The sequence below is a fragment of the Polyodon spathula genome, chromosome 5 (assembly GCF_017654505.1).
Source record: "Polyodon spathula isolate WHYD16114869_AA chromosome 5, ASM1765450v1, whole genome shotgun sequence".
NCBI lineage: Eukaryota > Metazoa > Chordata > Actinopteri > Acipenseriformes > Polyodontidae > Polyodon > Polyodon spathula.
The window spans coordinates 57,781,564-57,794,577 of record NC_054538.1 but is presented as its reverse complement, the minus strand read 5'-3'; the positions used below and the strand labels follow the sequence as shown (position 1 = coordinate 57,794,577).

The 13,014-nt window shown below is 36.1% G+C and overlaps 1 protein-coding gene across 3 annotated transcripts in view; it reads left to right on the top strand.

Moving 5' to 3' along the window:
* The window catches only part of LOC121316090 (spastin-like), a 39,465-nt gene that overhangs the window by 8,275 nt on the left and 18,176 nt on the right, over positions 1-13,014 (top strand). Inside the window, exons 2-5 of one of the 3 annotated variants that reach the window (XM_041250856.1) lie at positions 6,717-6,800; positions 9,091-9,174; positions 9,694-9,741; positions 10,544-10,639. In XM_041250856.1, coding sequence (XP_041106790.1) covers positions 6,717-6,800; positions 9,091-9,174; positions 9,694-9,741; positions 10,544-10,639 — 312 coding nt within the window. The remainder of the gene's footprint in view (positions 1-6,716; positions 6,801-9,090; positions 9,175-9,693; positions 9,742-10,543; positions 10,640-13,014) is intronic. The other 2 variants (XM_041250857.1, XM_041250858.1) reach the window with 2 other exon arrangements.

Genomic DNA, 13,014 nt, shown 5'->3' with positions numbered 1-13,014 from the left:
TGCAGTCATTGAAATTGTTTTTATCCACAGTGAAACCACATGCTGTAAAATACATTGTATCTCGCAGTGTAATTATAATAACTGGCCTTGCCACCCCCCCCCCCGACACACCTTGTGTATTGTTCTTTACGTGACATGAATGTAGACAGCAGTACTCCCTTGAGGACAGTGACTGGCCATGCTGGGTTCACTGACTAAATCGATTATCTGGATAAAACACTGACAATGAAGGCTGACTGTGAATTTAATTTGACAGCTAATACGCAGATGTCAAGATCTAAAATACTGCTTCTAGTTCATTCTTGATTAGACTGTTTTTGTTTTCTGCTGAACAGCAAATGTATTTTTTGAAGGCACAATGGACAATAATTAACTTTTTAAAGTACACCAAAAATATTGTAGGGATGCAAGTCAGTTATGATAGTGTTTTTTTTTTTTTTTTTTTTGAGCTGTTTGATGTCCAACTGATTTTCGGTAAAGCCAAACTGCATTTGTGCAGCCCTTCCTACCAATGTATTCCATCACTCCTACCAATGTATTATACTTTGGACACAAAGTAGAAAGTGCTGTATTGAGCCATTGACACTTTTTAATAATTTTCCTAGTATCCCCATTATAAATCGCAAATTATGAACTGCAGCATATTGTTTTTGAAGGATTCCCTGGTCTGAATTATTCCCTGTTCCATATGACCTGATCCTGCTCTGCAGCTGTGAGAGGTACATCCTCTAGTGGGGGTTTTGCAACAAGCAGTTTTTTGTTTTTTTTTGGCATCAGCCGATTTTCGATCACCGTTTGGAAAGACAAGCCCACTTTCAACATGGCCAAGGATCTAGGCCATATTGGTCCTCCTGCGACCATAAAAAGAAATTAGGAAAGTTTCTATTTCCTTGATATTCTTACCACCAATCTCATTTTCTGGTTGACTGGCAGAATATAACATCAGTCCTTGAGTTCATACAGTAGGCCTACACGGATACCTTTTCGGTTTCAACCACCACCGACAGGCATAATCTGCACATTGAAGACTGGATACATCCACAGAGAGTCATTCTACTTGAAGAGATCAATCTCTGCTTGATTTCCATGCCATACAACAGGTCTCCTCTTCCTTAGAGAGGAAGGGTTTCAACTTGAGTTGTCTTGTATTCGTAAAGGACTTATTCTAGACCTCAGGGTTCTGAACACTTGCACCCTTTTGGAGAAATTCAAGGTGGTTTCCCCTCTACTGTCATCAAGGCAGTCCAACCAGTGGACTGTCTGATTTCAGTAGAGCTGAAGGATGCCTCCACATGAAGGATGCCTTCGGGGGGTTCACTTTAGGGATTTCTACAACCCCCAGGGTTTTTCACCATGGTGGCCGAAGTAGCAGCGCAACCCGAGGCATAGGAATCCACATCTTCTGTATTAGGTGACTGATTAGTTTGAGCTCCCTCCCAAAAAACAAAAACAAAAGAAAAACCTTGGAACAAAGGGACAAGGTTCTTTTACTTTTTTTATCAGGACTTGGGCCTATTGACAGGGGAAATCCAATCTCTCTCTGGCACAGTCTGTAGTCTTCCTGGGGACCCAGTTCTGCACAGTCATAGGAGAGGATGGCCACACTTTGTCAGCCGTCGGGTAACTTCAACATATCAGCCAGGCCAACAGCAGTTATTTCAGCAGTTTCTGGGCACTGGCCGTAGCAATCTCCTTGGTAAGGGAAGCAACTAGGCATGAGAAACTTCACATTTCCAGATTACCTCGGATGAACATGGGGCAGCCTCTATCTCCACGGCCTTCTACACCCAATCTGCATACGGACAGCTCCCAACTAGTGCAGGGAGCACACTTCTCAGAGGCTTGTTCACCACAATTACACCTTCACTTAAATTATCTTGAGTATCTAGCAATCTATGTGTGTTGAAAACATTTCGTCCAGTTTTAAAACAAGGGGATACATAGGGAGGCAAAGCGTTTTGGGGCTTTTGCTCCCTATTAATTAGATCTGAAATGGTACAGTACATCACAATCCAGGCAACCTACTTGCCGGATTCGACAAAAGCATTGCAGATCTACTCGGCAGAGAGATGGTACCTATGAGTGCAGGTCCGCCCAGATGTGATACAGGGAGTATTCAGTCTATCAATAAATATATGAATGAACACTTACACAATACTTTATTGCACGTAATGTTATTTATATTCCTGAGGCAAATTATTGAAATAACAACTTAAAATGTACTGTAGGCTTTATGTAGGCAAAAGCAATAATGTCTGTATTCAATTTATTTGTGCAGTATACCAAAATAGTCCTTCATATACAGTAAATGCACTGCTGTATGGAAGTTATTTTTAATAAACATTGCTATCCATACATGAAAAATCTATCAACACTATTTATGATTTAGTTTACATTAGCCTTTTTACATGTTACAACTGTAGTTTGTGTGTTTATGGGTATGACTTGTTTGACAGTTGGTTCTGTGCCTGAGCTGAAAATGGAGACCTAAATGTTCAGCTTTGTGCTCCACCCTCTTTGGAAAATCTTATCTAAAGACAGTCTTATTTTCCAACAGTGGTATTCTGAACCATTGATGGCAGTTGTTGCCCTGTTGGCAGGTAGCAACCCATATTTCCATAACAATTTCCCCGGGGAGGGGGGCTCTGTTTTTCTTATCGTGATTTATCACCTTTGATGCTCCCTAACCATAGTTTGAATGAATAATTTGTCCCATCAACCAAAAATTCTGTTTCAAAGGAAAGCAGCATGGTTAATATTCAAGCTTTCCCAAAGGGTATGTGTGAACATTGTGCTTGGTAAAGAACAAAATGTTGGAAGTATAACAGAACAGATTGTACAGAGTATTTTCCCAGGATGCAACAAATATTAAGCAGATCTTAAATAAAACCGCTTGTTTTTCAGTTGTTTGCAATTTGCCCATTGTCAAATGTGATTGCTGATAGATGGGCTGTACAATTGGTTTATTGTTGTTCCTTCATAGTGTCGCACCAAGTATGTCCCATATGCAGTTCTAGAGTGTACAATTTTGTTTGGGACATTGAGAAGGTTCAGTACAGAGCTGGGAATCCCCATGCATGCAGTTAATGTCACTTGTTCCATACTGACAAAAAGCAGAGAATGGGTGTGTTCACGATACATGTTTGCCGGCTAGATTGCAGTCTGCGGCTGACGTCGCGGTCTGTGCAGGCGGAGTGTAGACAGCTTTGGTACGGGAACTGCAGAAGAGCAGACTGTGAGGGTGAAATAGAGTGCTGTTAGAATCGCATATCACCCAGTTATGCCCATTGTATGTAGTAAGATAAAGACAAATGGAGATTCACTGAATCCTCTTTAGTAAAAGATATATGTGTGTGTGTGTGTGTGTGTGTGTGTATGTATGTATGTATGTATGTATGTATGTATGTGTATATATATATATATATATATATATATATATATATATATATATATATATATATATATATATATATATATATACATAAACACATATATAGACATATATATATATATATATATATATATATATATATATATATATATGTGTATGTATATATATGTATGTATATATATATATATATATATATATATATATATATATATATATATATATATGTGTGTGTGTGTGTGTATATATATATATATATATATATATATATATATGTGTGTGTGTGTGTGTGTGTGTGTGTGTGTGTATATATATATATATATATATATATATATATATATATATATATTATATATATATATAAGTATACTATAACACAAAGTTGTTATCGGTATATCTAAGATTTGAATGTATAAACTTACAAATATTAAACTTCACTGAAATTGTTTGCTTCATAATTTTCTACTGCACTAATTTTCCTCATGCATAAGTCAGTGCTGGCAGACCAAACAAGGGTAGAGAAAAATATCCACATAAAATGTTTTGTTATGGAGATGTTTAAGAATTTAAACATATCTATCTGTATTATTGGTGCCATTGGAAGGTTTTTTTCCCTAACGCTGTATGCACATTTCTGAACAGATTTGTGTTTTATGCGTTTCCTATTTTGTGTGAAATACTGTGTTGCGAATTATTTTTTAAAAATACAAAATAAGTTCCTGTCTGACTGAAAATGGGTAATACAATTGTCTTGCTGATACTTTGGGACCTGTGTATTTTACTGAAATATTGGATCCTCAATATAACATATTGTACTACAGCTGGAACTATAACATCCAATTTGTAAATCATTATATTGCTTCTGCAGACATATGGAAACCCTCCAATGCTGCTGGGGAACTGAATTATGGACTAGGGCTAATTAATGAGGCGTGAATGTTGCATTCTCCTGCACCTGCTTGCACTGGATTTTGGGGAAGATGTGTCGTCTTTAAATATGGTGAACAGTTTGTATTTTAATATATGACTTTATTGTTGCCCTCTTCTTTTGCTTGTGAAGTAGAGTGTATTGTTGTTATCAAGCTCATATTGTTAGTCTGAACACACTGTCACTCAAAAGCAAATGCACACTTTCACTTTAATTCTCATGCTCTGCTCTGTTTGGGGTGTCTTTACATAAACAAGATAAAGATGTCATTTTTACCCAGCGTGTGTGCCATGTTGTCACAAACACATGACTGCAGCGTTACAGTATACTGCGACGGTGGTAATAAAGCTTTTTGCTATTTTGTTACATTTCTTTTTATTCCTATTTTGGTAAAATGTCATTTTTTATTACTAAAATGCCACCTCCAAGTCATTGGAGGATGACATTTTGATTATTGTAAAAAAAAGAAATGATACGACCTGAGCTTTCGCAGGATCAGCTAGTTTATTTATTTGCTGCGTAATAATGGCAATTAGACTTGAGTTGCAGCAACTCCCTCCCAGCACACACTCTCATGTGCTACATTACCCAGTTCCACCGTGTGTGTATTATACACGTCATTTTTTTTTTTTTTTAAATACATTACTAATGCTAAGATTTAAAATAAAAGAATATAAAAACGTACTTTCCCTAAATTACTAAATATTGAATGAAACAAACAATAAAAAATCTCTCAAAACAAGAATATTTTGCATTATTTCAATAAACAAATAAATGTTTATTTTAAAGCAATGCTGTGTATAAGATCTCCTCAAAAACCCACAATAATGCTCACACAGGATTTGTCACCCTCACCCGCCCCTGTGGACCATTCTGCTACCCTGGTGTGAAGTAGTACAGGGTTGCAGACAATTGAAATTTTCTGCTATATTCTTCATTTTCAGATTTAAGCACTAAAATGTTATTCCAGCCTAAAGTGTTGTTTGTCTCCTGCTTTTAATGATTTTTAAGCTTTTGTTTTATTTTTTTTATACATTTCTTGCTTTTTATTATTTATTTTTGTATAGCTTTTGTTTTTTTTCTCCTTTTGAAGCCAAAGAGTTTATATGCAAGAATTACTTACACACCCATTGTTTCACACTGGGAAATATGGTTATAACAGAACAGAACAAGCATGTGATTTATTTGTGTGTTTCTATTGTCCTCTCCTCTGTGCTGCTGGAGCATTTGAAAAGCTTCCCAGTTATATTTTTAATGAACCTCCTTTTTTTGTTTTTGTTTTAAAGCTGCTGTCATTTTGTGGTAAACGTTAGTAATAACCTAGCAAGCTGCATGTTTGTGTCAATGCATGTTTTATTAGTTACAGTAACACCAAAATCAAATTTCAATTACAGTACAATGAAAGGAATATTTGATCTAAAATTATTGTGAGTTGTAGTGAAAATATGGTTGTAAATGAACTTTAGAAAGTGACACACTGTCTTCAACATTGTCCTATTGAAACAAGGCGCCGTCAACGTCAGGGTATTGAGCAAATTGGAAACACTGACTTGCATCGACAATTTGCTTTTCATACACGTGTGTCGTATCCTGGTTTTTCAGAATAAAAGTGCACGTCTTTGCACTGCTTCATAGAAATAGCAATGATGCGTGAGCACTAGCTCAACTGTGTCCATGGCAACTAGAAATGCATCATAGGATCAGTATCCCAAAAACAGCACTAAAATACAGTACAGAGACATTAATCCTAGGTGCAAGTTCATACATTTTCCAATATCCTTAACACTAGGGCAATTTTCAATTAAAAATGTTCTTCCTTGGGTGGGCTCCAAAATAATTTGCACAAATAGAAAATTTGTATTCTAAGTAGTAATTTGCAAAAAGCATCTTCTAAATGTGGCTGGGACCATGTAGAAAATGTGTAGTATCAGGACATTTTTTAAATTTGTTTGTTTTTAATGAGATTTTAATGAGACTATATTATCTTTCTTATATATTTGGGAATGCTTTTAGATGCAGCATATTCCTGCTGTCCAAATCCCTGTGGAACTGCAATGCTGACACATACCATTGCATCAAGTAATGGTTACAGGACGAGTTAACCCAGTACTAAAATATTTAAGAAACATTAGTAAATCTGTCCCTCAAACTTAATTCACAAGTGAGTGTTTCTGCATGTTAAACCTGCGGGAATCCCCAGTCTATTTTTTGTTTTTGGTACGCAGTACGATATTTAAAAGTAAACACTAAATGACCCCCGTACCGAAATCAAATGTGTGTGTCTATATATATATATATATATATATATATATATATATATATATATATATATATATATATATATATATATATATATATATATATATATAATATATATATATATATATTTTTTTTTTGCAGGGCACAAAGAACAGGCTGTGCAGTGGTACAAGAATGGCATTGCAGAACTGGAGAAGGGAATTGCTGTACAAGTTAGTGGACAAGGTAATTTATTTTTCTTCTTTTCTTTATAAGACAGTATTGTGGTGAACTGAGGGGCACTGTATGTGTATCTGCTAATATCTGTTTATCTGTGTCCTTCAACCTTGAATATCAACCTTGCCATAGGGGCCATCCTTCACTGTTATGGCAGTGCTGATTATAATTCAGCAGAGGCTCTGCTGTTTAATGTGCTGTTCTGGGTGGTGGTATTTGAACATAATTATAATGTTGATTTGTTAAAATTATAAAATTTAATAAATTATTACCACAATTTTTTTTTTCTTTTAATCCAAGATTTTCAATCAGATCTTGTTGCTGTAATAGTAAGTAAAGCAACTGAACACATGTCATAATGTTTGTAAACATTACTTGGCACATTACTGGCATTAAAATAAGCAGGAATAAGTAAGCAATAAGGCATGATGGGATGTGGGATATAGCTGCAGATAGCGATTTAGAGCAACATGCTGTTTAATTAATTGTGTCCTTGTTGTCAGAGGAAGTGCAGCAGGACAATCACGCAGACCTTCTTTGCCATGTCTGGCCATATTTAGTTGAACATCAAAAGAAACCTTTCTCACAAGACCAGCGGCAGTGTCACATGACAGTGTTGGTGAAGATTTATTTATTTGTTTGTTTGTTTTTAATCGTCCTTTGTGATCCAGGAGTAGTGACAGGAGGTATCCATGCTAGATTTGCAGTACTGTTTCACAGTGGCAATAGAAATGTTGTCTGCATTTTGAAATACTCTGACAGTGGCATAAAAAGGACACCCAATGCCCAGGCAGTGGCTTCTGTGTATTTTTTTCCTTTTCTTTTTCTATGTCCAGAAGAATGCCGTGCTTTGCCATTTTCTGTTTGCTGTCTTTCTTTTTACTTTTGTTGTTCTCTACAACTACGACTGGCAATATGATCTTTAATGGTATTGAGTCGTTCATTATCAATCGAATGACAGCAGTGTAGAATAGCATCCCACAGATAATCAGAAAATGGTTTAGCTTTCCCTTTTGCTGAAACATTGCTCCCCCCTCCCCCTTTTTTTCCTTTTTTGGTGCAGCCGCCATGTTGAGTTTCAACAGAGACAATGAAGCCACATGATAAATGAACTCCAGCCTGGCTGGATGTAGGGCAAAAACAAAACCGCAGAAAACTGGAGTGAAGAGAAAACAACACTGCAAAATTCCATTCCCAAAATGCCTAATTCCGCGATTCGCCAATTCACCACTTCTGACTTACTTAATGAGAAACAGTGACGTAGACTGTTATTAACATCCTTTAATAATTTCACTATGGTAATGAAAGTTGTGACAAGGTTTACCTGATTTTAAGTGTTTTATTCCTGTCTATGTATTGAAAATTAGTTTAGTTTGTCTGATTTTATTATGTTGCTGCATTCTGTCGATACATTGGTTTGAATTGAAGTGTAAGGGCTTTGTCCATAGTCAGATGTACTATAGTAACGATAAACCAGCACACTAAACAATAATTTGTTGGGTTTTTTTGCAGGGCTGCGGGTGGCCCGTGGTACTAGCTTTATTTTGGGGGTACCAGGACAATAATAAATACATAAATAATAAAAAAGTGGAATGTCTCTTTAAGCAAATAATAATGTATTAAGTACTGTGTGTCACATTTTATAATACATTAGGAGTGAAAAAATAACAATGCATTCAGCGTATTTGTTATAGTTGTGTTCTAATGGTATGTCCTGTTCACTTGGCTGCACAAATGCAGTTTTATTTTTTTTGGTTTTAAAAACTAGATCATAACCGACTTGGATCCCTAGTCAGTGTCCTCCATTAGAGGAAGTGATGGTAGAGTTCAACTTTTAATTCACAATGAAAAGGTTTCAAGGCTATTCTTGGCAAACCGACAAATTTAAATAATCGTGCAATCACAAACCATTAATCCAAGTGGCTTGCTTGCAGTAAAATGGTCCAGTTGTGGTAGTGTTATCCCCTATGGGTTTCCGAGGCTGAGCTTTTGAAGGCTGCTGTATTTTGGGGACCACTTGTGTAGTTTCTATTAAACTACTGTTCTCCGATTTGCTGGTTGATCCTGACCCTGCACTATTTTCAAGGTGCTGACACCTGTAATGTTTTGTCTTGGAAAGTGTACAGTTTTACTAAAGTGGCTTTTGCTTCATTGCTTGCTTGCTTGCTTGCTTTAGTCTTCTGTAGGTTATTGGCCAGCCTAATTGTATTTTTTTTTGTTTTGTGCTGGTCAGAACAATGTTTAATTGCTCATTCTCTAATTTAACTTTAATTGTCATTACGCTGTCTGCCCCCCTCAGGTGAGCAGTACGAACGAGCCAGAAGGCTGCAAGCTAAGATGACCACCAATTTGATAATGGCAAAGGATCGCCTAGAACTTCTAGGTGAGCAGCCGTTGTATTGATTGCTGGCTTCTTTATGTAAAATAATGTGTTGCAATATACTGTTGCTGCTATATTGTTTCTATACCCATGCACCCATCTGTTTCAAGTAGCTTTCAGTTTCAGATACATTTGTTGCTGCTGTGGAGTTCTACAGTAACTGTTTATTGTCTTTGATTTCCTTGTTCCAAAAAGTCACGCGAAGATGGCCTTGTCAACTCTAGAGTTGACAGCATTCTTTAGCAGCTGTGAATGTAGCTGAAAGTTAGACTGCTATATGGAGGCTTTTTTAAAAATCAGTATTGCAGCAATAGAATTTGGAACCACTCAAACAAAAAAAAAAAAGGTTAGAGAAAGAGAATGGAAATTGTAGCATAAACTGTACTAGAAAAGTTGTTATCGATAGACAGATAGTTAGATACACAAAACAAATGTTCTTCGTAATTACTGAAGTTGAAGTAAAACTATATTGCTTTCGCTGTAATGCTGGAAAAAAGAATACACAAATAAATTGCCTTTCAGTTTTCTACAGGAATAAATTGTGGTGTGAGGAAAACATATCTAAAACAGGTAATCAGAAAATCCACTGAAATGTATTTTGTACATGCAGTTGGTTTGTTCGGGACATTTTCACTGATCACATCCTTGTGCATGTTCATCATTGGCCCTTTTTTGACTTTGGAATGGCATGTTTTAGTCACTGCACCAGTTAAAGAGAAGAATAAACATGGATCTTTGTTCATTGGATTTAGCTTTGTTGATGACCATCTTCATGTACTACTGTACAAGCAAATCAATAAGTCATCACTGCACACTTCTGATACCGTAATAATCTGAATGGCCAAAGCATGAAATCTGCTCACATTTACAAGGTTCTCTGTCCCTTTTTTTTTTTTTTCTGGTAGATTTGTATTTATTTGTGCCATGGTAAATTTCAGTAAACCCTGTATCATCTGACACGAGATCACTTGAACCGGTTTCTCAACCGATAGGGCATGTTTAGAAGGGTTGAATTGCAAGTCTAGCACACTTTGAAGACAACTCAGCAGAGTAGCTTTTCCAGTTCCAGTGCTATCAACCTTTATTTTTAAATATTTATTAAATGCTATCCTAATCTGATTTCAGATGTTAGATATTTCCGGTAGGATATTTTATTTGAAAGGAGATCTATATTTATTTCCCATATTAGCTCATAAATGTATACAAACGCATCCACTCATCTACAGCCTGGTTACACACCACCTTGTCCTTGCACAGTTTTATTTTTATTTTATTAAATTCTCCTGCCTTTTTCCAGTATGTTTCTGGTATTTATTTTTTTTTCTTTCCTTATTTTTCTTTTCCTTTTTTTTCTTTTTTTTCTGTTGTATAGCAAAGCTGCGACCAGGTTCTGGTGTTTCTGAGCCCCAGAGAGACATCTATAAAGAGAATATAAACCAGCCCTACCATAATGGATACCTCCATTCAGGTGGGTGCTGGGTTACTCAGAACATATAGCCATTTTGGGGATCTCGTCAAGCAATGTATAGTTTCCGTTTGTTTCTTCCATTGTCTGCTTTTACTTTTCAAACCAAAAAGAGGGTCTGGTGTAGGTGGTGCAGTATGTTAATGCACAAGCCTTCCACATCACAGTAAAACAGAGACCCTATTGAGAATAACTGAATGGGGACTAGACACATTTGCAGCTCAAAAACTGTCAGTTGGGTATGGAGACAGAATTGCTCAATTAATCCCATTCAGGGCAGGCCCGTGGCATGCCTGTGGGGGAATGGTCACACTGTCCCTGCTCTGTGGTGAACTAAAAAAAGTCAGCATACAGTATCACGTTTCAAACAGAAGTGTGAGAAGGACGATAATAATCTAAAATAATTATAATGAAGGGCTGACAGCAAAAAGGTCAAGAATTCAACAACTCCCCAAAATAATGAAGTGAAAAGGTTACCAAGCTGGAAAAAGTTCTTTGTTAACTCTAATAAACCAGTGTTCTCTTTTGCTAGTCAAATCGTACCATATGTAAATAGTTAGTCAACACAAAACTGGGTTTTTTTTGTCCCCCCCCCCCCCCCCCCCCATCTTCTTCAGCAGCCCCATCTATCCCAGACAGAATAGATTTGGTGGTTGTTTAACATCAGGAGGTTGAAGATGATTTAATTGCGCAACAGCTTCCCTAGTTAGATGATGAGCTGATATCTCCAGCCAAAAATGCAGTCGTTGCAATTCAAGACAGGGAAAATTGTGTTTATTTATCAAAACTGACCATTTGAAAAATGGTGGAAACAGAAACCATAGAAATGCTTTAGATTGTAATTGAGAAGTGTACACCTACCTGGACACAGATAGCAGTGACTGCTGAGAAAAATAATTTAGGGAATTAAAAATGAAATGTAATGCAGCTTTCTTGATTGCAGTAGAAAAAATGCCATTCACTAAATTTAGCTCTCGGATTGTGTTCAAGTAAAATAATGGTTTGGAAATGATCTAAAATATAAACGTGCAGAGTTAATTGCAGTCATCAGCTGCATAGATGAACCATTTAGTAAAATACAGCAACAAACATTAAGTTCCTGTTTTAGAATCACTAAATCTGTTGTCATACGTTGTTGTTGTATTTAAAGCAGTTCAACATGGTAGCAACCAAATTGCTCCAAAAGTGGCACCCAGCAATTGGATTTAGTCATTTTTTTTTTTTGGCCTAGGAGCTGCAAGGCAAAAAAGTTTGTCTGTAGCTCAGATGAACAAGAATTTTTATTGAGATAGCTGTTGGCATTCAGAGTGGTTACATAAACAATACATTAATCACACACAGTATTATTGTATTTTGAGTGTACTTTACAGTCTTATTCAAACAAGCCTTTTTGCATACTGTGAATGTAGCCATCAGTTACTCTAATGTATATTGTACATGGACAATCTGTTCCCTTTCTCCTCACTACTGCGTGTGCGTCAATGCCTTACTTTTTATGAAAAGAGAAGACCTTTTCTACAAATGAACATATTACATTTTTTATTGGATTATCTATTCCAAGTCATGTAAACACTGAAAAGTGTTTTCAGTAAATATGAGAACTACTTTTCCAATTGCAATAAAACCTTCTTTAGCATAAAGAATTTAATATTTAATAATCTCCTTCTGTATGGGGGCTGTTGGTCTGTCCATCTCTGCCATTCCAGTAAGTCTGGTTACCACATGTATCTTAACTGAATGTACTTTACAGTCTGCTCTTGTGCAATCCTTTTTGCTTAAATGCAGCTAGCAGTTACACAGAACATAGGTAGCATATGGTGCAACTCAACCCAACCAGACATACCAGATTTTTTGCTCAAAGTCGCAGCATTAATTTTATAGAAAAATAAATTGACTGAAATTCTAGACTACATTATTTGAGTTTCACATATTTAAACAGCTTTAGAATATATTAGTTACATCTCTTAAATGTGCACATTAAAATGCAATATTATAATCTACTGTCATATTTTAAAATACAGCATTATTGCTTATCCTTACATTTTCCGAAATTAATCGAACGCTTGACAAAAGGCATTCCATGTTTTAAAAGAAATTGATTCCAGTGCAGCGGCAACAGTGATTATGAGCTGCATTAGGTTGCTATCTTCACATATCAAAATGGAAATGAGCTCTGTGTTATAGCGGGGCTCGTGGGTTGATTTTATTCATCTCTCTCGTATTAACAAATTCTGACGTCTTTTAATACTAGAGTGTTCTCTAATTCAGTGTTAAAAATTGGTTGAGCAAATTGATATATTACATTGATATATTATGTATCCAAATTTAAATCCCTTCTGATTTTTATATTTTTGTAGTGTGAGAAAATAACCTACTAG